The 24,465-nt window shown below is 35.4% G+C and overlaps 1 protein-coding gene across 1 annotated transcript in view; it reads right to left on the bottom strand.

The window, feature by feature from the left end:
• The window catches only part of LOC149567597 (ATP-dependent DNA helicase Q-like 4A), a 98,412-nt gene that overhangs the window by 11,022 nt on the left and 62,925 nt on the right, over positions 1–24,465 (bottom strand). The window contains exons 12-17 of the mRNA XM_089820842.1: positions 2,320–2,440; positions 2,048–2,199; positions 1,820–1,955; positions 400–523; positions 252–322; positions 9–77 (exon numbers count right to left, since the gene is read on the bottom strand). Coding sequence (XP_089676968.1) covers positions 9–77; positions 252–322; positions 400–523; positions 1,820–1,955; positions 2,048–2,199; positions 2,320–2,440 — 673 coding nt within the window. The remainder of the gene's footprint in view (positions 1–8; positions 78–251; positions 323–399; positions 524–1,819; positions 1,956–2,047; positions 2,200–2,319; positions 2,441–24,465) is intronic.

The following is a 24,465-nucleotide window of genomic DNA, read 5'->3' as shown; positions in this document are numbered from 1 at the left end:
GAACTTACATAATCAGCATAGTTGTAGTAAAGAATGCAAGATGAAGGAAGGTTATCCCGACCAGCTCGACCACATTCCTAAGGGAAATTCAACAATACAGTTGAAAGAGAAATATGCTTTCATTAATTATAAAAATGACAAATTTCCAAGTACTCCACATCATACAAAAAATCATTATTCTATGATTGCAAGTGAATATATGCCATTTATTTAGCAAGAAAAATAAATAGAAACTTGAAAAGACAAGAGACCTGATGATAACCTTCAATAGACTTTGGCAATGAATGGTGAATGACAAACCTCACATCTGGTTTGTTGATACCTGAGGCAGAGATAGACTTTAAATATATCTTTGAAGCAACAACAACAGCTCATTTTGCAAATAAAGAAATTTCATACCCATTCCAAAGGCGACAGTTGCACATATTATGTTTATTTCATCTTTGCTCCACTGCCTTTGGACAAAGGAGCGGTGTTCAGGATCCATGTTACCATGGTAAAATGCTACTTTGTGACCAAATTCCTGTCATCATTAATCAATATATGATACAAACTCTTAGTTGAGACACCACATTTTACCTCGCACAAATCAACCAAATAGACAAGTTTTTGATGTTGCAAGTATTTGTAATAATTAAATTAGCTGAAAGTCTTCCCTTCAAGAATAGAATAAAATTAATAAATAAATGATAACAATGTATAAAACCATAGTCCTATGAACCAAACCAACTTAATGCATCTATAAATTTTGCAGTCTATCAAAAATTTGCCTTCTACAACATTGTAAGCAGCAGATTTAGGTAGGCGTTGAGAAATAAATTGGACAAATACAACCTTGCTACACAAATAGTAAATAATCTGGAAACCTTCAGTCAAAGATATTAGAGGAAATCGGGAATCCTTTAGGGTCCTATCTATATTGTTCAGATGCCACTAGTAGAATGGAGATGGAGACTTGCACTAGGATCTATGTCAAATTTAATCCTGTTCTACCAAGTAGGCTGTCAGAATTTGATCTTCACTTGGCTCTTGGTCTCAAGAATTAGATTAACTGACAGCCCTTCAATTGATTCTCTTGCAGAAAGATTGGATATGTTGCATGTCAAAAGTAGGGAGGCTGTGAGAAACATGTTCAACCACTACCATTGCACCTTTATGCATTTTTATTTTCCCTTGGAAATAGTTTGGTACTCACAGCCTAACCAAGTTTTGGTGCTAAAACACACAGAACAGTGCATGAATGGAAAACCCACCAAACTATTTGCAGAGGCAAAGCAATAATAATAAGCCAAAATTCCATTAACAAAAATAAATCCTGCAAGACTGAGCTTGCAGAGCTCAACCCCTCCCAAAACTTGATGTGAAATGTTGCACTTCCATGAGCATTGCCTCAAGATTAATTCTTGTTTGTGCAGATCAGAGCATTATAGATCTTCTTATATTATACAAATTTACCAGTTCATGCAACACCTCAGCAAGCAATAACATACTTCCATTTTATCATAGTTTTCAAGTTCAAACATTCATCTCAAACTACAAGGCATACCCTAGAATATATACATGAACTATTTATCACATTATCTCCTTGTTCATACATACATTATAAAAAGACAGAATGGAAAACGCACCTGTATAATCCAATTTCATTTGAAAAAACATAAAATCAAATAATTATGCCATTTACTCTAACCTTGCAAAGTGCCCAAGTATCTCAAAAAGCACTTCCAAAAAAACAAGATATGCAGCAATATTTTCTAGAACATCAATTATTTTAAACTTCTTTAAACAGATCAAACTTTTATCCACTACTAAAAACTACCTGTAGCTTTTCAGTAATTTTTTCACAATCCATTCGAGATAAGCAATAAATTATCCCACACTCGTCCCGGTAATTTTCTTTGATGAATTTATCAATGTCCTCAACACATTTTTTTGTCTTTGGCAAAACAGCATACCTGCCAGACATAAAAAAGGCAATCAATCATTATATGTAATGCATATATAAAAGTCAAAACATTATCAAACTGTTGAGCAATGAGCATTTTACTTTAGATTTGGACGGTTGAAAGTTTGCCTAAAGACCAAACAGTCTGCAAGACCCAGTGCTTGTACAACATCCTCCTTTACACTTGCCGTAGCAGTTGCTGTTAGAGCCAGTAATGGCACTTGATGAAACCTTTGCTTCAAGACCCCAAGACCCTACAAGAATAAAAATACTATAAACTATCAAAGTGAAATCAACAACATACTGATCTGTGACACCAATGCTAATCACTTCAACCATCTCAAGGATCATATCATGTGAAATTGCTCTAGGACCTGATAGTCTGGTCGAAAGTCATGCCCCCATTGGCTGACGCAATGGGCCTCATCAATAACAATTCGAGCAAGTAGTTCCCTTTGATGCAAGCTTTCAAGATGCCTTAGCAAATGATCGCTTCTACAAGAATGAGTAAAAAACAACTATAAGTGAACATATAAAACCCTGCTTAGGTGCTAAAGTAGGTGAAATTAAAAGCAACATAGAAAGTATGTTACAGAGATAAGTAATGCCTTTCACAATTTGATATGCATAACCATCCCATATGAGATCAATCTACAAACTATTAATTTATGATATATGCTAAATAAAACAGCCAGCAAAATATATTGCCAAGAATCAAAATAGCTCCGACATCAATGCCTTAGAAATTATCAGAGATTCTAAGAAAAAAGTAAATGGTGCATAAAGCTTCAAATTAATGTAGACGACAAAATAATCCCAAGATGTTGATAAATGATAATAATCTCAACCTAAATATAATGCCAGATTTGAAATTTTCATTCAAAAAAAAGGGGAGAAAACATTTTTTTTTTACATTTAAAACCTAGAGCCATCTTAGCTGTACAGATTCTAGAAAGTGAGAAAGTGAAAATAAAAGAAAGTACACCATGAATTTTGATAGAGATTAAACAGTATACATAATCAACATCTTCAAAAAAGAATTTGATCGTGGATGTGGAATTCCTCCCCTTCCAATACGTTGGATGGTTTATTATGGATCACCATGCAAAGAAAAGCTCTAACACATCATGTGCTCAACAAAAAGTCAGACTCAACTATCAACAGTTATGTATTTTATTAATTGTCTTAGTTGTTGTTTACTTTATCCACTTTTTTAGTTTTTTTTACACTAATAATCACATTAGGCCGTAGAATTCAATTCTGAGTGCAAAAGCACTCAGGGAGCAATCATAGTCAAGCAATTCCACAGTTCTACCATGTCATCAAACAAGAGGGAACCCTAACTGTGATTATAACATTGTTTTTCATAAACATATAATAGTTGTTAAAGCTCACAAAACTAAGAAAGAGCATTCAAACATTGCTTGAAAAATGTAGGAAGCTTAGTGAACACAAAAATATAAATAAATAAACACAACATTCCAATTAAAAAACAATGTCGCTTACTACCATAGATGCAAAGACATTTGATAGAGCAAATCAATTGCCCCCAATAATAATAACATACAGTTTATGTTTGTCATATAGGTGATAATGTAGTACTGAACCAACATATTAAAGTGTTCAAGACATTGCTCATGAAGTTTCTTGCATGCCAACATACCAATTTTAAAAGGGTCAAAAAAGAGAGTAGACAGAATACAAACATCAGTGACTGTATCACTGACACAAAGACCAATTGTTAAGGGAGAATCAACCTGTTAGGTGATCTAACAATCAAATAGTTGCAAAAATGTAAAGCTCAAAGCAATAGGATTATAACTCAATATGACAATATGGTGAACATGTAAATGAGGTTGCACAACCACAGGATTGTTAGTGTACATTTTAAATTGAAGATTTTGGTATCAATGTTGATCAGCTTTGAGCCAATTGGGCAGTTCAAAGTCTAGTTGTTGGTTTTGATTTTATCAAAACAAATTCAAGGACAGCATCAACCAAATTTGAGAATGATAATGAAAAGTTTCAAAATGATATATATAAATAGTTTTCACACAATTGCAATGCTATTTTCAACAATTTTAAAGTTTTAAACTGTGTTATACAGGGATGCATCCCCAACCCTCAAACTTCCATACTCATCCCCTGAGGTATTTTGCCATCCTACCTTACCTACAAATATTAAAAATGTCCCAAAATGCATCCCCTAAATCAAGAACATCCAAGAATGCAAAGGAGGCGGCCAAGCGTCCCTCACAGCAAAGGAAAAAGTTGCACCATTTTATTAAAAAAACTATGTTATAATTTTCTTTAGGCTGTAAACTAGCGAGGAGGCCCACAAACTTATTTGATCATCAGTTTCTCATTTTGAAGGAAGTTGGGCATTCTAATGTAGTGCACATTGTGACAAATTCAGCTTGTGTTTGTAAATTAGCTGTTTTTAATGGTTGAGACTTGAGAGCACTTACAAACATATTTCTGGGACCCCACATTATGTACATTCTTTGAATAATGCTTTGAAAGACATTGGTAAAATAGATATGTTAGCTTTGCATTATTCCAATCTTATTCAACTGAAAAACTCCTAAAACAAGTTGAGACTACATTAGCTATTTATTTTATTCTGTTGAAAAGGATTGAGATAGAGTTAAACCAACCCAGAAAACTTTATGCAAAACTAATCTGAAAATTATTAAAACAGATTTGTTTGGAGAACTAAACAAAATTTGTTTATACCTAAGTTACCGGGTTCGGGTCACACTCAGTGAATCACCATCAGGGCAAGCAAGAGAGAGCACAAAGTGTGACCCAAAATGTTGGCTCAAAAATGGACCCACAATCAAAATCCAGAAACAATGAGAATAGTTTATGGATTGTGCAAAACTACTAGCAACAGTGATCTAATTTTTTTAAGGTCTACACCATTGGAATAAAAACCCATTAGATGGTGAAAAAATCATGGGAAGGCCACATTAAAGCTTTAAAAACTTGTTGTTCCTTTACTCTTGCAGATTACTAATTGCTCTACTACTACAGGGGGTTGGTCCACCTATGATTTTATCCACTCAATCAAAAAGAACACGATCACATCTAGATGGTAAAGACAGCTAGTTGTAGTTCATGTTGCCTTCTTCAGGATCAGCAAACTAATATTATATTGTTGTTGTTGCTATATATAAATTTTATTTATTAAAATCCATATATGTTGTGTGTTCCTTGTTTGACCCCCGTCCCCAAAATGCATGAAACATAGTTTAAACTTTAAACTACAGATAAAAAATGTTTCGTAGAGTTACAAGACCGCAAATAGCAGGATGTAATGGGACACATTTAAGGGTAGCAAATTGGCAAAATTTTTGGGAGCCTGACACAGGAGAGAGAAATATTAAAACTATATATAAATTAAATAATGATAAACTATGTTTTGACGTTTCTCTTTCTTATAAAAGCTTTTTCTTTTCAACATCTACAGCAGTCAGGGCACAGGCATGCTTTCCATACATGGAAACATTCAGAATATGAAAGAAAAGTTTCAAAATTATAAAAATAATAAAAACAAAAAAATTGCAATACTATCTTAAATTGTTTTAAATTTAAACTATAGCATACTCTTTCTTGTTTTTTTATTTGACATTTGGTGTTTGTTTTCAAGCATTGAATCGTCATTATTATGTGTGTGTCCAATCGTGAGGTAGTTGGAACTTCAAGTTACCAACCATCAAGACACGCAAATATTACACAAATCTGACAACAAGGCTGTCTAGTGGACAAATTGAGCTCCTTCCAAAAACTATGGTTGTCAAGTTATTGATCACATCTTCTCCTTTGTGGACTTCACTTCCAAGTTGAAAGGATCAATCTAAACATTGCATGAAAGTTCCTCATAACATCCTAACTTCCACCACACTTCAAAATTCTTATCCACTCACATACCTGAATAAATATATCTAAAATCAATAGAAAAGACTCCATTCTATAATATGACCATTTTTTAACCATCTTGTTCTACGAGTGTTGGCCGATTTTCAGGGTTTTTTGTAGGTTACCAGATGTGTTGGGAGAATTCCAATATCCTTGATGAGCTCAGTTCCTAGTTTCAAAGTATTTTAATAGTTGTTTCTATTTATAGTAAGTACTCATCTTGCATAGATCTTGCTAAGTTTTTGGGTTTGTTCTCCTTAGTCCTCAAAGAACACTACTATTTATAATAAGTACATGCATGGCACAAATTTTCTAGGTTTGTTCTTTCTGTTTCTTAAAGAGCACTGTTATTTATAATATGTTCTTATATTGTCACATCCTTTTGAATTGTTTTTTTTAACAATGAAATTATGATTGTGCCCTTCATGGTTCCTGGTTTTAACTTTTAATTAAACAGTGATTTCATATAATTGTGCTTGAGATGCTTTCTAGTTTAAATCAAACAATGGTTTAGCATAATTGTGCCCTAGATGGTTTTTGGTTTATGAAACAGTGTGTTCTCATGAAATGATGCCCTAGATGGTAACTGCTTTTATTCTTGTCATGGTGCTCTGATTCAGATAGCATGTATGGATGTCATGATAAACTTTATTTGTATCTAGAACAGATGTAATTGTTTATTTCGCATTATGCAAATTATTATTATAATGTCATGATTGATTGGCAAGTGGATGGATTGACTCTGAGGTAAGGGGGAAAAGGGCATCACTAGAACAGGGGGAAAAGAATATGGTTAAGATAAATAATAGACTAAATTGTAGAGGACTAGTAAGTACCATCATCTAGTGTTACCTTGTCAACCTAGGTCACTAGTAGGATCTTAGAAAAAGGAGTGTTCACTTACGCCTAAACCAATTTGGCAACAACCATGGACTCATAGATGGCAATGCCACCAACTTGCACCCAATAGGATTTTGTGAACCTTGGCATGTCATTGAAGTTTCATGTTGACATTTCCTTGGTAATACTGTAATAACTAATTTTATTGAGTGATCATATAAATATACATATGTACAGTCATGGTAAAAAAGTGATTTAAATGTGTAGGTAAACAAATTGAATACTTAAGTTGTATTATCTAGACATGTAAATACAGCATAGAGATGTCAATTAGGACTATACATACATGTGTGACCATATATTATTACTTGATACGAAATATTTTGAGCACTAAATTTATTCATTGTCCTTTAACCAATTGATATTCAAAAATAATAATTATCAAAATTCTAATATCTATTGAATTGGTTATGCAACTGTCTTTCTAGGTCAAGATTGTGTATAAAAAAATTAATTTTTTTTTAACCATCAACGTTTCGGATCATACTCCGTGATCAATCATTAGGATAAGAGGGTAAGAATGTCATTAAGAATAAGATTGTAGACCAAAGGAGTATAAGAAGAGGGGGAAAAGTGGGATAATAAGGGGGGGCACGCGGATTGAGAGAAGTGTGAGAAGCAAAGAAAAAGAAAAAGAGAAGAAGTAAACTAAAGAGAAAAAAGGAACAAATTAGCCCAAGGTCAAAATTGAAACCAACCAAAAGACATGAGGAAAGACCCAAGAGAAAAAGTTCAATTACCCAAACGAAATACTAATAAACAATGCATTTAGACCTAAGTTACTGGATTCGTGCATATACCCTCGGATCTGGATTCGGGTCCGATTCGGGTCCGGATCCGCACGTGGATCCGTGAGGATCTGGGCAGGATCCATAATCCTGCCTATGGATCCATCAAGATCCGCAGCCCGTGGATCCTAACAAATCCATAGGCAAGATTATGGATCCTGCCCGGATCCTCGAGGATCCATGTGCAAATCCGCGGCAGGGCCCAATAAAAAATGAAAAAAAGTGGGAACAAGTTTGTTTTCTTTTTTTTTTTTTTTTTCCTAAAAGCCCTAAACCCTAAAAACGACCCTCTAAGTCACAATGCAAGTTCATTTACTCTCTATTTTGCTCTCTCATACTTGCTAGTTTGAAGTAAAGTGCTTGGATTCGAAGGAGATCGGTTGTGGAGCTCCAAATACCTTGCAAGAAGTGTTTAAGGTATGCATTTCAACCATATTCTTGAGTTCTTTCATAGATTATTGATTTATTTTTAGCTTTTCAAATTTTCAAGTTTTTGTGTAAGTGTGAAGCATGGTTTTCTTTCTTCTTTTTTTCTAGATTGCAAGAATAGAACAATGAGTAGTCAAGGTTCAGTGGGTGGGGATGGGGCTGCATCACCAAGCTTCAAAATTGATAAGGGATCTCCTTTATGGAGACACACAACAAGAGTCACACAATGTCCTGGGGGTGCAGCATACATATGGAAATGTAATTATTGCAACATACAACATAGAATCTCCTATTCCCGACTACATTTTTTGGGCCCTATGGGTGAAGGAATTAACATGTATCAGGGAAGTGATAAGAAGGGATTACCAGCTGCACAAATAGCAGCGTTGGCAAAAGAGCAAGATGATGTTGATAGAGCAATTGCAAAAGCAAAACATGGTGCTTCCAAAAGAACAAATACACGAACACCATCATCTGATCAAACAAACACAAGAAGACATCCTTTTTTGCCAATGCCAACTACAAATGATGAAGATGAAGACCCATCTCCACTCACCCGCAAGAGAGGCCCACTAGATAGGGCATTCCAAAATGAAAAGAGAGACATTGCTGATCACAAAATTGGACGTTTTTTAATTGCAAATGGTGTTTCATTTAATTTTGTGAGATCACCTTATTTTAGGGAGATGATGGAAGCAATAAATGATGCACCCCATGGTTACAAACCGCCTAGTTATGAGAAGTTGCGCACTACCATATTACATGATGAGAGGAAATATGTAAAGGCTCAACTTCAACCAATAAGAGATTTTTGGGTTCAATCGGGTGTTTCTATTATTTCAGATGGGTGGAAAGATTGTAGAAACCGTCCATTAATCAATGTTATTGTTGTATGCCCTAAGGGGGCAATGTTCTTGAAGGCAGTTGATTGTGAAGGGCAAGTGAAAGATGCAAAATTTATTTCACGCATTCTCATTGATGCCATAGAGTCAGTGGGTCCTAATAATGTTGTCCAAGTGGTCACGGACAATGCAAAAGTTTGCAGGGCTGCAAGGATAATTGTAGAGTCTAGATATGATCATATCTTTTGGACACCATTCACCGTCCACTCTCTCAATTTAGTGATGAAAGCAATTGGCACCGAAATAGATTGGGTGAAAAGGATATATGAGAAAGCTGAAGAGATTCAAATGTTTGTGACAAATCACCACATATCACAAGCAATTTTTAGGAGTTTCTTGGACTTGGAATTATTGAAGGTAAATTTGTATATTTAATATATAATTGAATATTATTGGATTCCATAATCTTTGTTGTTGTTTACATTAACATGTTTTAATATTTAAATGTATTACTAACTTGAGTTTAACATGTTCTTAGGTTGCTAAAACCCACTTTGCCTCTCACACAATCATCTTGAGACGACTTGTGAAGGTAAAAGAAGCATTGAAACATATGGTCATTAGCCCCAATGGGGCGTTTGGAAGAATTCCAATACAGCAAGGGCCTTAAATGTGAGAAGAATGATACTAGATGAGGATTGGTGGGGACTTGTGAGTTATGTGTTGGAAATCACCAATCCAATAATGGCAATGCTTCGCTTCGCAGACAGTGATGAGCCATGCCTTGAGGATATTTATAATTCCATGGATAGTATGCTGGAAAAAATTAAAATGATAAGTTTTACGCTCTTCTACAACAATTTTTTATTTGAGAGATATCTAGATCCTAAAGTTTAAATTGACATATTCACTAATTATAATTATTATTCATATTTCATATCCTAGGTCATACAGAAGAGGAAGAATGATCCTGAGGACACCCTTTACAAGAAGGTGGAAAAAATTGTTCATCATCGATGGAACAAGATGACCACACCTTTGCACCTCCTTGCATATGCTCTATCCCCGAGGTACTATAGTTCTTATCAAATGCTTGTGTTTATTTTATCCAATGTTTGTGCTATTGATATTTGATAGTGTTCAATTGTCTTTTGTTATCCCCAAGTACTATAGTGCAGATGTACTTCGCTTCCAAGTAGAGTGCCACCATTTAGAGATGCAAAGGTTGCAGACAAGTATAAGAGGGCACTAGCAAAGATATTCCAAGATCCAAAGATTAGGGCAATTGTGAGGAGTGAATTTGTTGCCTTCAACTCAGGTGAGGATTTCGACCCTATTGCCGTAGCAGACCAAAGCAGGATGGGTGCCATCAAATGGTGGTACCTTCATGGGCAAGCCTTCATGTACCTCCAACCTAATGCCATAAAGGTCCTATCCCAAGTAAGTTTGTAAAATTAAGCTTAAGGTTAACACTCTCAATTCCTTGAATTTATTATTTAATTTATTTATCTTGATTGTTGTATTGATAATTTTTAATCTCTCTTTAGGTTGCTAGCTCTTGTGCAACTGAGCAGAATTGGAGTACTTGCTCCTTTATCCATTTAGTCAAACGCAACCGATTGGTTCCAAAAAAATCAAAAGACCTTGTGTTCATTCACAACAATTTGCACTTGTTGTCACAAAAAGATCCTAAGTACAAGAAGGGGCCCGAAAAGCTTTGGGATGTAGCACCCGAGACTCTTGATTTAGATATGACCATCCAGGATCTTACTAGATCCACTTTGATTGATGTGCATGATGAGGAGGAGGATTATGAGTTAACAATCCCCTCTATTACTAGTGGTTTGGGTTCCTCTACTGGTACAAATGCAGTACTTGCAACTCATAAGTACCCCTCTGATTTGGATTTTCTTGAAAATCCATTTGATGATTAAATCAAAAACTTTAGTCTTGACTCTTGACTCTTTTATGAGTAAATCATATTACAAACTTTAAGTTTAATGATTTATATTTTGAATGTTACAAACTTTCACTTTCAGTAATTCAATGTGAATGTGTTGATTTTCTTTATAATCATGAAAATAGATTAATTATCAATGTCATTGATCAAGTATACTAGATTCATAGATGCATACTAGAACCATAGATTCATACTATGAAATGATTTAGTTTTAGAATTATGTATATTTCTCTTATTTTTTAGTATATATAATGCATATATATATGTATGTATGTATGTATGTATGTATGTGCACGAATCCTCCACGAATCATAATTGGGGGAAAAAATATCCCAAATCCACGGATCTGATTCACGTGCCTGAATCGGATTCGTGTCATAAACCGACAACTAAGATTTAGAAACTAAAACGGAAAATTAAAATACATAAATATAAATATAAATGAAAATATAAAAAGAAAATAATAATAAAAATAATAATATATATGTATAAATATATGTGCGAGTATATATATTTATATTATACCTATATAATAGCATAAGATATAAAAATGCAATATCTAGACATGTATGCATAAAAATATAATAAACAAAAGAAAGCAGAAAGTATAAACATTGACAAATATATATCAACTGTATATACACATACATATATTCTATGCCCATATATATGTATATATGTGAGTGTATATATATATATATATATATATATATATATATATATAATTAAAAATGCAAATAGTACTCGTAATAATAATAATGATCCAAATTTGAAAAATATGAAAAATCAAAAAAAATTAAAAACTGTATATACACATAAAATAAATAAAAATATAAAATAAAACAATATGTATATAGATATAATAATAATAATAATAATAATAAAAATAAATAAAAATAAAAATGATAATAAAATAAACGCAACAACAATAAGAATAATAACAATAAGTTAAATTAAAAATAAAAGTTAGAAATTAAAAATAAAAGTTAACAATTAAAATTAGAAATAAAAGTAATAATAATAATAGTAAAAATAAGAAAAATCATAATAATAAGATAAAGACAACAAGAGAATACCACAAAAGCAAAAGAAACACGCAAAAAAATACTAAAAATCAAAACAAGTCAAAAAATAAAAATAAAAATCCCAATAGGAGAGAAAAATAAAATAAAAATAAGCAACACTAAATAAATAAGAAAGAATATATATATATATATATATATATATATATATATATATATATATATATATATATATATATATATATATATATATATATATATATATATATATATATATATAAACATGCATCAATTAATATATATACCAGTATATATGGACATATAATCATAAATGAATAAGGAAGAAAAAGAAGAAGAAAGAATGCCTAAAAACCTAACAAAGAAGACAAACCTCAAAACATGTACAAGGATGAGGAGGAGCAAGGAGGGCAAGAGTGAGGAAGCCAAAGAGACACCCACACCTAGTTAGAAAGAGGAAGGTCAGAGGTAAGGGGGCGGGGAGATGAACAAAGGGGGACCACCTATGGAGAAGAGAAGGGAAAAAACACAAGGCCAACACAAAGGGGAGAAATGGGGAGGAAGGACAAACACCAAGAAAGAGCAAGGGGAGGGGGGGAAGGGGGTCAGAAGGGGGGAGGATGGCAATCCTTGAGCAAGGATAAAAGAGGGTGCCATGAAAGGTTGAGAACCCACCCCTCATCACGATTAAGATTGGAGGGGTGATTGAAGATAGCAATCGCCTCTTTCATTTTTCTCTTAAAGAAATTATCTTCTTTGAGAAGAATTTGGGTGTTTTCCAAACAAATGTGATGTTTGGTGGAAGATGAGTGCTTAGCCAAAGCTGATTTGAGAACCTGCTCATGCCTGATGTCAGCACTATGCTCCTTAATTCTAGTAACAAATGAGCTACCTGTTTCACCAATATACGGTGATCCACAAGAGCAAGGAATCTTGTAGACACCCGAAGCAGAAAAGTTGCCTCTGGAGCCTTCAAGAGGGGGTAAACGTGATCTAATGGAGGATAGGGGTTTGAAGGTGCACCGGACTCCTTTTTTCATGAGAATCCTTGCAATTTTGTGAGAGATACCTTCAACGAAGGGGAGAAAGGCAATCAGGTGAGAAAGTGCCTGAGAATGGGTAGGTTTGGGGATGGAAAGGAAAGACCTGGCTTGCTTGAAAGCTTTGGAAATTTGCTTGTTGGAATACCCATTGAGTCTGAAGATGTGACGAAGATGGGACAGCTCTTGGTTGACATCGTCATCATCGCAAATACATAGGGCTCTCAAAGCTATAGTCTTTAGGACCCCAACTTTCTGGCCTAGGTGATGATGCGAGGAGGCATGCAAATAAAGGTCAATGTGAGTGGCCTTGTGAAAAACCCGACGCCCAAGGGAGCCATAAGGTTTTCGAAGGAACCACATATCAAGAAACAAAATACAACCATCAACTTCAACCTCCTTGGTGAAGGTAATGGAGTGGGACAAGTTGTTGAGGTGGGAATGGAACTCCTCCAACTTGTCAAGGCCATGAGGCCAACACATAGCATTTCCACCATTTACGAAAAGTCATGTCTTCAAAGTGCTCCATATAAAGATTGGCAATGACAGGAGAGAGTGGGGAAACCATTGCCACCCTGTCAACTTGCTCATAGATGACACCTTGGAAGGAGAAAAATGTGGATCTCAAGCACAACTCTACTGGAGAGGCGATCTCGTCATTGACTTTGTGCTTGATAGTCTCAATAGAGTCGAGAATTGGGACCTTGGTGAACGGAGAAACAACATCAAAGCTTACCAAAATGTCACCACTATCCACTTTGGCATCTTTGATGAAGTTAACAAAGTTGGTATTCTTTGATGGAAGAATCACTCTTACCAACTAGAGGCAAGATTAACTCAGAGAGAAAGGAAACTAAAGAATATGTGGGAGATCCCATGGTGTCGACGATGGGTCTAAGTGGAACATTGGCTTTATGAATTTTAGGGACCCCATAATTTTGAGGGGTGATCTCTTTGGAGGGGAGAAGACACCTCTTGGTAGTCTCATCAAATGAGGATCCGCCAATTGGCGCTCTAACCTGTTTAAGGATCTTCGAACAAGGATTGTGGGTGGCAATTCTGTAGCAACTAGACTTCGAGAGAAGAACGTGCATCTTAGATAAGTAATCTTGTCTATCCAAAATGACAGTTGCGTTGCCTTTGTCAACTTTAGAAACAATAATGTCATTGTGATTTACAAGATTTTTGAGGGCAAGAAACTCTGCCTTGGGGATGTTGCTTCTGAGAAGCTTAGCACGTCTGGGAGCCACCGCACAGTCTTGCTTGACCTCCTCGCTCATCCCAAAAGGAAGAGCACGAACAGCAATTTCAATTTATGTCAAGAAGTCAATCACAGAAATGTACCAAGGAGCAAGGGCAAAGTTGAGGCCCCTCTTCAGGAAATTGAAGGAGAGGGGGTCTAAGATAGCACCCGAGAGGTTGACAACCAATCTCGATTCCCAATTATTAACTAAGAGATTAGCGGAGGAAGGGGGAGGAATGAGCACAAAACTCCTAGCTCGAGGAATCGGAGAGGGAAACTGAACAAGTTAACCATGTGAGACCAAGCGAGAAGAGGTGAGGTCTAGCATGGATAGCGCTTGAGAAGGGGAGCCTAGAGAGAGGGGGAAGTAGGTGGACCCACCAAAGGAGAGAAGGGTTCTGACACAGAAGCATGGCATGGGAAGTGAGGGGGGGAAGAAGAGATTGCACCCACATCAGATGATCTATGCACCGCCTGAGGAGACATGCACGGTTGACTTGCACTGCAAGGAAGGAGACTAACGAAATTAATGTCATTAACAAGAAAGCAATCAAATTGAGTTGTACCTGGATGCTCAATTGGAGAGTAGCTGGAGACAAGACAATGAGATGTTGGTGGCAGGGGGACGTTGGAGACCATCTGTTGCATGCCCAAACTTTGTGCGAGAAGATTGTTGGACCCAACACCATGAACACCATGAGGGGCCTACAAGCACTCTAGTGGTACACCTAAGCAAGAGGAGTTAGGTCGTTGCAAGGGGGAGGAGCGACACGGATCAGATCGTGAGGGCGAGCTGCAATCGCAAAAAAAGCCACTGGTGGAAGAGCAGACCGTTGTACCGAAGGTGAGCGCCAATTAACATCGTAAGGAGGAGCCAAGTTGAGCCGAGATGAAGAAGGCTCTCGAGTTGCATCACCCGCAGATGATTCACCAAAGGACTGGAGCAGTCGGAGCTATGGTGACGAGATGACCAAGGAGAAGGGGGCCATGATTGGCGCTTCTTAAGAAGGGCAAGTAATTTCTTTTTTTGTCTCCTAATAGAGGCACACTGGAGACCCATCGCTCTTGCAAAGGAGGTGGTGTCAAGATGAATCCATAAGTTCAATCTAAGCAAGGAGGAAAGCTCCAAGTGTAGCGGTAGGAGTCTCGAGTTAAGAGCATCGATCTATCTTCTGGTTGAGTTGATGACTAACCTGAGAAGAGCTAGGCTAGCTTGGGAGAAAATGTGGTCAATGTGGGAGCTCCACAAGTGATGAGAAATTTTGGCAAAGGAAGGAATCACCTGCAAGTTTCTTCATCTTTTTAGAAATGTGAGGTCTGCAATTTGCTTTGAGAGCTTGATCCTTAACCCCTTAAATTGTTTACATTTGTTTCCCAATTCCCTCCCATGAAGGGCAAATATTGCAGTTAGGAGATTTCCACAGTCCATGAATTATGGAACTGTCTTTCTGGGCCAAGATTGTGTATAAATTTATACACAATCTTGGCCCAAAAAGACAGTTGCATAATTCATGGACAAACTGATTTTCATGGTGTCCAACAAAATCCAGCCCGAACAACCATGATGAGTTGATTATCAAGGTGTCTGGCAGAATCCGGCCCGAAGAACCAAGATAACGCTTGCTCCAACACATTTTGGTGTTAAGAGATAGGTCAGCTATTGATAAGATCGTCACCTTACAATAGTCACCTTCTATTCGTTATCATAACTTCCAACACTCCGAAACAACAACTTAATGTAGTCTGTTATGATAACAGGTCCAGCTATTGATAAGATCACCTTTCAATTTATACACAATCTTGGCCCATAAAGACAGTTGCATAATTCATGGACTTTGGAAATCTCCTACTGCAATATTGAATTGGTTGTTATTGCAACTTTTATATTTTAATAAAAACATGTTGGTTTCAATTATCAAATTAACATTTGAGGCTACTGCCACCTTAGCTCATTGATCGAGTTTATACCTCACTGGGCAAAGAACTTGGAATTGTAAATTATTCAATAGCTGTAATGTCCCCATTTCAAAGGGTTAACTAAAGAAGTACTATTAAACAATAATAAATAAATATATATTATAATTATTATTAAAAATAATACTTTAATAAGATATCAAATTATTGCTGATATAGTGGCAATATAAAAATGATATAATTACATAAACTATAATATAATTATAATATATAATTATATTATAATATGTCTACATTAATAACTAAATATATTTATTAAATCTTAAAAATGAAAAGTTTACCTATGATTATAATCTAAATTTAATAGAAAATATTCAAACAAATAATAACGTTATCAAATAAATGATAATATTAAATATGAGATATTAGTCCCATTAATCAATATAAATTCAAAATACAATAATAATCATAATAACAATAATTAATATCATTAGTAGATAGCAATTATCATTATTCATGATAATAGATTAACTCCTCAACATATGCTTGAAAGGTGAGTCTCTTCAACATTTAAGATTTGCAAGATATATTATGGGGTTCGGACTCTTTGGAAGGAGGATCACAGGAAAGAGAAAGAAGGAAGTATTCATCCACAGATTTCTGTATCTGCCATCATCTTCTTCAGCACACAAAATATAGTCACATAAATAGTGACATTCTCCGTGGAAGTTTATCATTAAGGAAATTAGAAGTATAAGTCTCATCCACAAAGCCACATACAACGTAATCATGAAGTACGGACATTACGCATAAGCGCGCTTTATCTAGCAGCGGATAAGGAGGCTCATATGATTCTTGTTGGCAGTTTGAATAGAAGGAAAGGACATTGATCGGAGTCATACCCACATCAAGGTTAGACACAGCAAAGTGTGAAAGTGCAGTCCAGCAACATCGGAGTCAACGAAGGGAGAGAAATAAGACATTGCATATTAAGAATCCCATGTTCCTAATCTCAAATAATCTAGGGAGAAGTCAGCAAAGAACTGTTGGATAAGTAGATCAACCATTTTGAAGCAGCAATAAGTTCAAGAGAACAATGACAAGTAAACGAGAAAGTGTCGGCTCATCACCTAATAAGAAGCATATGTCGAACAAACAACTTGGAGGGAATACATACAAGCAATCCTAAGAGAGTTGTGATTAAATTCTTGTAGTGATAATACACAGCAGCAATGTCTGGATAGGGAACAGTTCATGCAGAAGGAATAAATAGCGATGGGGAGGAGCCTTTGGGAAGTCTCGGGTCTGCATAACTAGAAAATAGTAGAACACCATCAGCAATATAATGGAGGGAGATCTCGCATCCTATTTGAGGAATGAAATCATACTTGTTGACTTATAATAAATGATACAGATCAGTATGTATATAAAATATAAATGCTTCAGGGATCTCTCCTATGCAGCAAATAGTCTTTGACAGGAACATTGCAGAATAAATCAACCAGAAATTTTCAATCAATAAATACAGTGGCAATTATGAACTGGACAAACATATAGCAGTCAGCGGAATGCTTGATTGACTTAGCACATAACATATTCCTCACACCAAGACAATCTACAGATGGAGATTGCAGAGACTTAACAGTTGGTCTACCGCTTATGAACATACGCTTGGTGCAACTATCCTTATGATTAGAGGGATACACAGATAAGCCACAGTTAAGCCTACGTAACATATAAAAAGGAAGAACATAAAACATACCCATTGGGAAGAGATAATATAAAAGTTAGGCTTTCTGCACTTAGTAGATAAAGAAGACAAACTATACGAGGAATCCCATTTTCAAATGTGACATATTTCACAATTACATTGACAGACAGTACGTAGAAAGAAATAGTGCCAGTGAAACATATAAATCCATCACCAGAAATAAAGAGGAGGATCTAATTACAGTGGCATACTCAGTCAAGGTTCAAGACTAATAAGAGATTATGAAAAATATATGGTGTTCAACATAAGGAAGAGAATTCTTCATATTTTATATATATTTACACTGGGACTTTGTAGAAGGGAACACCACTGAAAGTAGAACAATCAGATCACTACATTTTACACAGACACAATTTTTGGACACCCAAGTCTACGTGGCAGTAAGAGTAAAGAGAATTGTTATGGACACCCAAGTCTACATGGCAGTAAGAGTAAAGAGAATTGTTATTAACAGTAAGGACAATAAATTATATTTCATATACACTTAGAACTTGGCAATAAGGAGCATCTTCAGAAACAAAGCAAAAATAATATAACTATCAAGAACTAATTTAAAAATAAATAAACAAAAATATGTTATTCTCCTTTCCAAGTGTAAAGAAGTGAAGTAAAATACATAAGATCTGACTGTGATAATGTGGGAGTACATCCTAAATTGAGTCCATACTTAAAGATATAACATATCATAAATTGTCTCAATAGGAGGGACATTACAATAGCATCCATATTGTAGACTCCAACTAGGAACTTTCGACTCTATGGAAACATAGTGAATCATTAAAACAAGGAAACATTAGTAAATTTTATAATCCTATGCATATGGATATGCTGAAGGATCATTTTCTCATCAACCACGATGTATGAGTGGTGAGAATGTAGAGCCAACTCATCGAAACCGTGTAGGAGAATGTCTTGGGATATTTATTGGACAACAGTTTCTTGAAGTAGCTCTCTTTTCATTTTCTCAACTCACAAAAGAATGAAAATGACAAGACTTTCTTAACGACTGTGTATCTGATACAAGAACAGCAATGAGAGTCTAGGAAATATTTAACAGGGAAATCTGGACTCGTGCATTAGAAAGGAGAGGAAAGTTCACGTAAGTATTTGGAGACACGGAGGAATACATTAGTGAGAAAATTAGACAAAAGACACATGCTGGGATCTGGACCAGTCTCAGATAGAGGAATGAAAAGTAGTATAACTTCCAGGCAGCACTAATAAAAACAAGACTTCTTGTTATTCTTCCAACATCAGGCACGTGAAAATTCTTTCCAACCTTCTCCCTTATTAGTAAGCTTATTTTACAGCTGGAATCGCTTATGTAGAACTTTTAAATCTGGGATGAAATCTTAGTTTCAAGAAATATGTAATAGTTATTGCATGCAAGAAAGAACTAAGGATTCTTAGCTCAATTGTTGTCAAAAGAACTTTAATTAGTCTATATTAAATTGAAATTGGAAACTTAAATGCAAAAAAGGTTTTCCATACTGTCAAAGAAACTTTGACAAAGTAACACAGTTCACGATAGGAGTTAGATCATCTAATTTAATAATGCTGCTAACTAGATCTGTTTCAACAAAGAACTACATTACTGTCCTTTAGGAAGACCAAATTTCACGATAAGAGTTAACTCGTCTAATTTAATAATGCTGCTAACTAGACCTGTTTCAACAAAGAACTACATTACTGTATAAGCTTAATCGCTACAATGGAGTCTTGACTGAAAAGATTAATAAGAGACTGAATTAGACTATTAGTAGTTACATTTTAGAGCTGATATTGTGGTTTTAAATTTACTGATATTAAAGGTTCTCCGTGACTCCAACAGAACAGATAAAACACCATCTGTACTAATAGCTCAAGCACACGTACTTTGTTTGGTTCAGATGAGGAACCCAAAAGTGTACATGGGCTTGAGAGAGTGCAAAGTACAATCCATGCTGGAAAAGTTTACATGTATGAAATTGACTAATAAAATAACATCAATAAATAAGGAACCAGGATAGTCAGTCCAATGTTCATGTGTTAGACAAGTGTGTCAAAACAAATAAAGAACAAGGAAGAATGACCATCCTACCTTTGAGTTTACCATTAATCCCATATTGTGTCTCTTAGGGTGCAAGTCAGATAGGTTGAGAACTTGACAATGCGATAATCATGTAGAGTGAATACTTGGCCAGGGTGCACTAACCAGATGGTAGTGCTTGTCAGTTCTCAAGCTCCTGGATACAGACTTCGACAGAAGTCATACCAAGTTAGCAGTAGCTTTAGGGTGTAACCAAAGATGTAGGGCCTTAAACCAGTTCCAGATGACTTGACATTACTATATACCTTTCCTCTGCAGAGGGTCGGGCCCACTTTAGTGGGAAGTGACAAGGGGGGCTTAACTGTTATGATCTACAGTTGGGTGGTTAAACACCCCGGTGATATCTTTTTCCCCCTTAAGGTAGAAAGAGATTAAATATGCTCCAGTAACAGACTGTTGCTACATGTAAAGTAAGATTTCTTCCATTTTCTGTACTTTGAATACGATGTGTATAAAAAAATTTAAATTAAGATTTAGATCTAGATCCTATGTGAAATTACTTTATGAAATGTCGCAGTATTGTTTCTTTATATTGGATCTTAATGTTATTGTTCTATGTAGTTTTTAAATTCTGATTTCAAAATTTTTTTTAAAAAAAACTAGTCATTACTTTGTGTTAAGTTGAAGCATGCTACACATATCAACATCAATATCATCTTCTAGCTTAACTTATTCTCCAACATGATCGGATTTTTGTTTTCAATGTCTTGGTGGGATGATGTAAGGTGATAGATAGTATGTCCATATTTGTGCTAAAGATTCAAGTTATAAAATGAATTTAAATTATTCAGTTTGGTGTAAAATAAGAAAGTGCAAGGGTTGACCTGAAAGTTTGACGCCTAAGTCAAGGTGGAAATAAAATTAAAATTAATTATGTGATTTAAAAGAGAACTTGTAGAGGGAATAAAATATATGGATTTTTAAAAGTGTCCTAATTCCCAACAAAATTTATAAATTGGAATTTGGGCTCTTGCTTCTTCATTAAGATGTTGCACACAAAATAGGATGTTGGCATGTCACTGAAATGAACGGAGAATTTCTTCCCAGGTTGATTGAGGACCAAAAACTTCATCAAATAAACTAGTTTTGGAGGTGAACAATCCTCCCTAGCTGGTTTGATGTTTTCACACATTAATTTTCATAGATTTCTGGAATCTTGGTTCAAAGGAAATGAAAACATACATTGTATTTTAATTGCGAAACTGTGAGTTATCTTTTTTCATGATTAGCAAAGATTTTTGGACGTCTCTTGGTGGTGATTCAGGCATTCTCTATGCTGGTTCAACTGAGGGTTTGAGACAATGCCTTACTTATAGAACCTTATTTTGGTGCTAAAAGTCGATTCATTGTGGGGCCATTCTTGTTGTTGGGCACTGAGATTGTTGTTTTGCTGATTTTTTGAATAATAGACTTGCATTGTTTGGAAGTTGGAAAGCTGCCTTTGGATGTTGTGGCCAGCTGTTGGATAGCGTTCCAGATTGACTTATACTCTAATCATAGCTATATCAGACCCTGAGAAGTTACCTAGTTCGATGCTGGGTGCTATTTTCAACTACGCATGGATATTTGATTAAGTCTTCTTCAATTGGTTTGTTTCAAAATTGTAGCACAGCATGTGTAGTGGGAACAGAGTGCATTATTACTGTCAAACAGACCTTGAACAGCCCCTTTTCTGGCTTGGAAACAATCAGAAGAAATGTCTTAATGATCAACCCAGCAATCATGGTGTGTAATAATGGCAATTTGTGATCAATTGTTCGCCATACTGCAGCCACCTCGAATTGCTGATTTCAGTAGTTTGGACAGTATGATGATCATTTTCCCCTATCAAATAATTTATTTATGTTAAACAATGCTGTGCTATTTAAATCTTGAAAGGTACTTTCTTGTGTACACCAATCTTCTATGCTGTCATAAGAAGCAATGATGTTATCAGTCAAAACCTATTAGCAGAAACTTATGATTTCCCATCTTTTGACACTACAGTACCAAGTCTGTTGGCTATATATAGCATATTGTGTTTATGAGATATTCCAATGCTTCAATAGTTGGTCCAGTAGCGTTATCAGTTCATGTTGTTATGCTTGTGTGAATGTCAAAATCTTCAAGAATTTTGTAACAGAACACTGAAAGATGAAAAGATTCCAATCAGAGTTGTCCTAATTGGTAAAATTTAAAAAACAAAAATTAGGGGTGGTATGCTTCATCAAAGAATTAAGCTAATCTTTGGCTTTGGTTTTTGTTTCTGTGTGCAAGCAATGGATAAAAAGTCAAAATTTGTCCAATGATGGCTTGATGTCCACACAGCTTAGCCCTTTTTTTAAGATGTCTCAGATATCCCTAACAATCCCAAGGAAGACCAAATGTCTCAATGACAACCTATCCCACACGTCCCACAATATTTCACCAATTTCTTGTATACAAAGATGGCCCACAAGAAACCCTTGCCATTCTGTCATTTCACAAACGCATGGAGGGACAAGGGCACAAGATTCATGAGTATCTATGGGCAGGAGTTATTGTTATCAGCCATCAAGTTAACCCCTGGCATTAGTTACATCCAAAAGACTGATCAGCACAGAAGAAACAAATAGTTGACCACCTCACATGTGTTATTGTAGATCAACAATCAACTTAGGTATGCTGGATTGACATGGAAAAGCTTTGTTACAAACCAGCTTTGACATGTCCATCCAAAAGACTATATTGATGGCATTACATGCCTATGAAGCACAAACCATTCTAGTCATACTTCTATAGTTTAAAGGATTAGAACCAAGTATAGAAGGGAGAGATTATTGGGTGACTTTAAAAAATTTATCAAGGAAAGAAAATACAATGAATTGAAGACAAAAGTAAACACAAACCTATAATTTATAGAGAATCCTGAGAAAGGGTCACAATCCATACGAAAATTTCATTATATCAAGACTTTGGAGCTGATTTCGTTCAATGGTGACCACAGAATCTTCCTTTACATTACAGAGCAGAACATAGAAGAAAAAGAAGGTTTGACTAAATTCCTTTGGAGCAGTTATTTAACATATATGAACTGCACTTACATGGAGAGAGATGTTTGAACTACAATGAAGATCTAAGTTCACCAAAGGCACCACCTATCCTGCAGTCAAAAGCCAGAAGTAGGGAAGGATGCCTGATGCACTCAAACTCTGTTATATGTATCTATTATTGTACTTCATCATGCTTGAAATGCATGAAATAATTCTCATATTCAAGAAAGTCCACTTTGGTACATTTCATAGTTGACATGGCACTAAGCTTGCAAGAAGAAAATAGTTGCAGGAAAAGGTGAGGCTTTACCATTCTAGACTCCACAAAATATGTCTGAAGGATATCTCAATTAACTTCCCTACAACTTTGCACACATGGGCTTCATCTATCACTGCTCACACTACATTCTGTGGCCAAACCTACTCTATAGCATAAATGTACTACTGACGGAGTACTCTGTGAGTTGCAAAAACTGGTCGAGTTTTCTGGCCTGACGAGTTTTTACAACTTTTACTGGCACTAAAAACTCACTGATTTTTTGCCTAAAATTTGGCCAGTTTTTGTTAAAAACTAGGTTGTAGTTTTGTATTAGCACTTTAAAAAAGGCCCAGATTAATTTCATATCTCATTTCTTAATATTTTGATGAGGGGGGAGAATAGTCTTCTGAATACGTGCACACTGATTTGTATGGATCTGAAGCGGATTTGAGGTGGTTTTTGATGAGGATGAAATCAATGATTTGGAGAGGTAGGCTATGGAGGAGGGGGGTGGATTCGGTTTCACACTAGATGACAATGAGTTGAATGAGTAATCATTGCTAGTGTCAGGAGAAGCTAGAGACAGAGCTACATCCAGGATGGAGGTTGAGCCACAAACTGAGTCAGACATACCTAGTGAGGAGGCACAGTTACGCTAGTGCAGACTTCTAGGACTAGACCATCTAATTCTACCTCTCCAATGGTTTTTACTAGAGCTGCGAAGAGAAATATGTAAGTGTAATGATGTATTTACTTTAAGTTCTACATGAATTATTTACTATATTGCTTCCAGCCATTAGCATTCCTTGTGAAAATGCAATTTTGTACCCAATTTGTGTTTAAATATATGTAGACTAAACTTGTTTCTTTTGTGTTCTCATTTATTGACTCATTGGATGCATTTTCTCATTGAAGTTTGCAAAAAAATGCATTTCTAATTAAATTTAAACAATTTTTTGAGTTCCTAAATTTTTGCCATTAACTGGCCAAGTTTTTCCTGAATCTTATTTTCAGGCCTTTGTGAGTTTTTGGCTTTGGTGAGTTTTCCAACTATGCTCTATAGTATCTTTTTTTTCTTTATAGTATCTTTGAGAATTTTAAAATGAAAATAAGCATTCTTTATGATGCCCTAATCAATAGCCATAATAAATTAGAGATCACTTTACATTTAACCATAATATTGATGATTGGATGATGCCAAATGTCAATCCACCCATCCATGACTATGGTGCATCTACACATGATTCCTTCGTTTCCTCCATTAAAATACTTATCTTGTAATAGTGCTTATCCTCAATGTAGTCCAGTTGGTG

The sequence above is a fragment of the Cupressus sempervirens genome, chromosome 3 (genome assembly GCF_028749045.1).
Source record: "Cupressus sempervirens isolate cs-2001-9-10 chromosome 3, ASM2874904v1, whole genome shotgun sequence".
Lineage (NCBI taxonomy): Eukaryota > Viridiplantae > Streptophyta > Pinopsida > Cupressales > Cupressaceae > Cupressus > Cupressus sempervirens.
The sequence above is the reverse complement of the archived record's forward strand: the minus strand, read 5'-3'. Positions and strand labels throughout refer to the sequence as shown.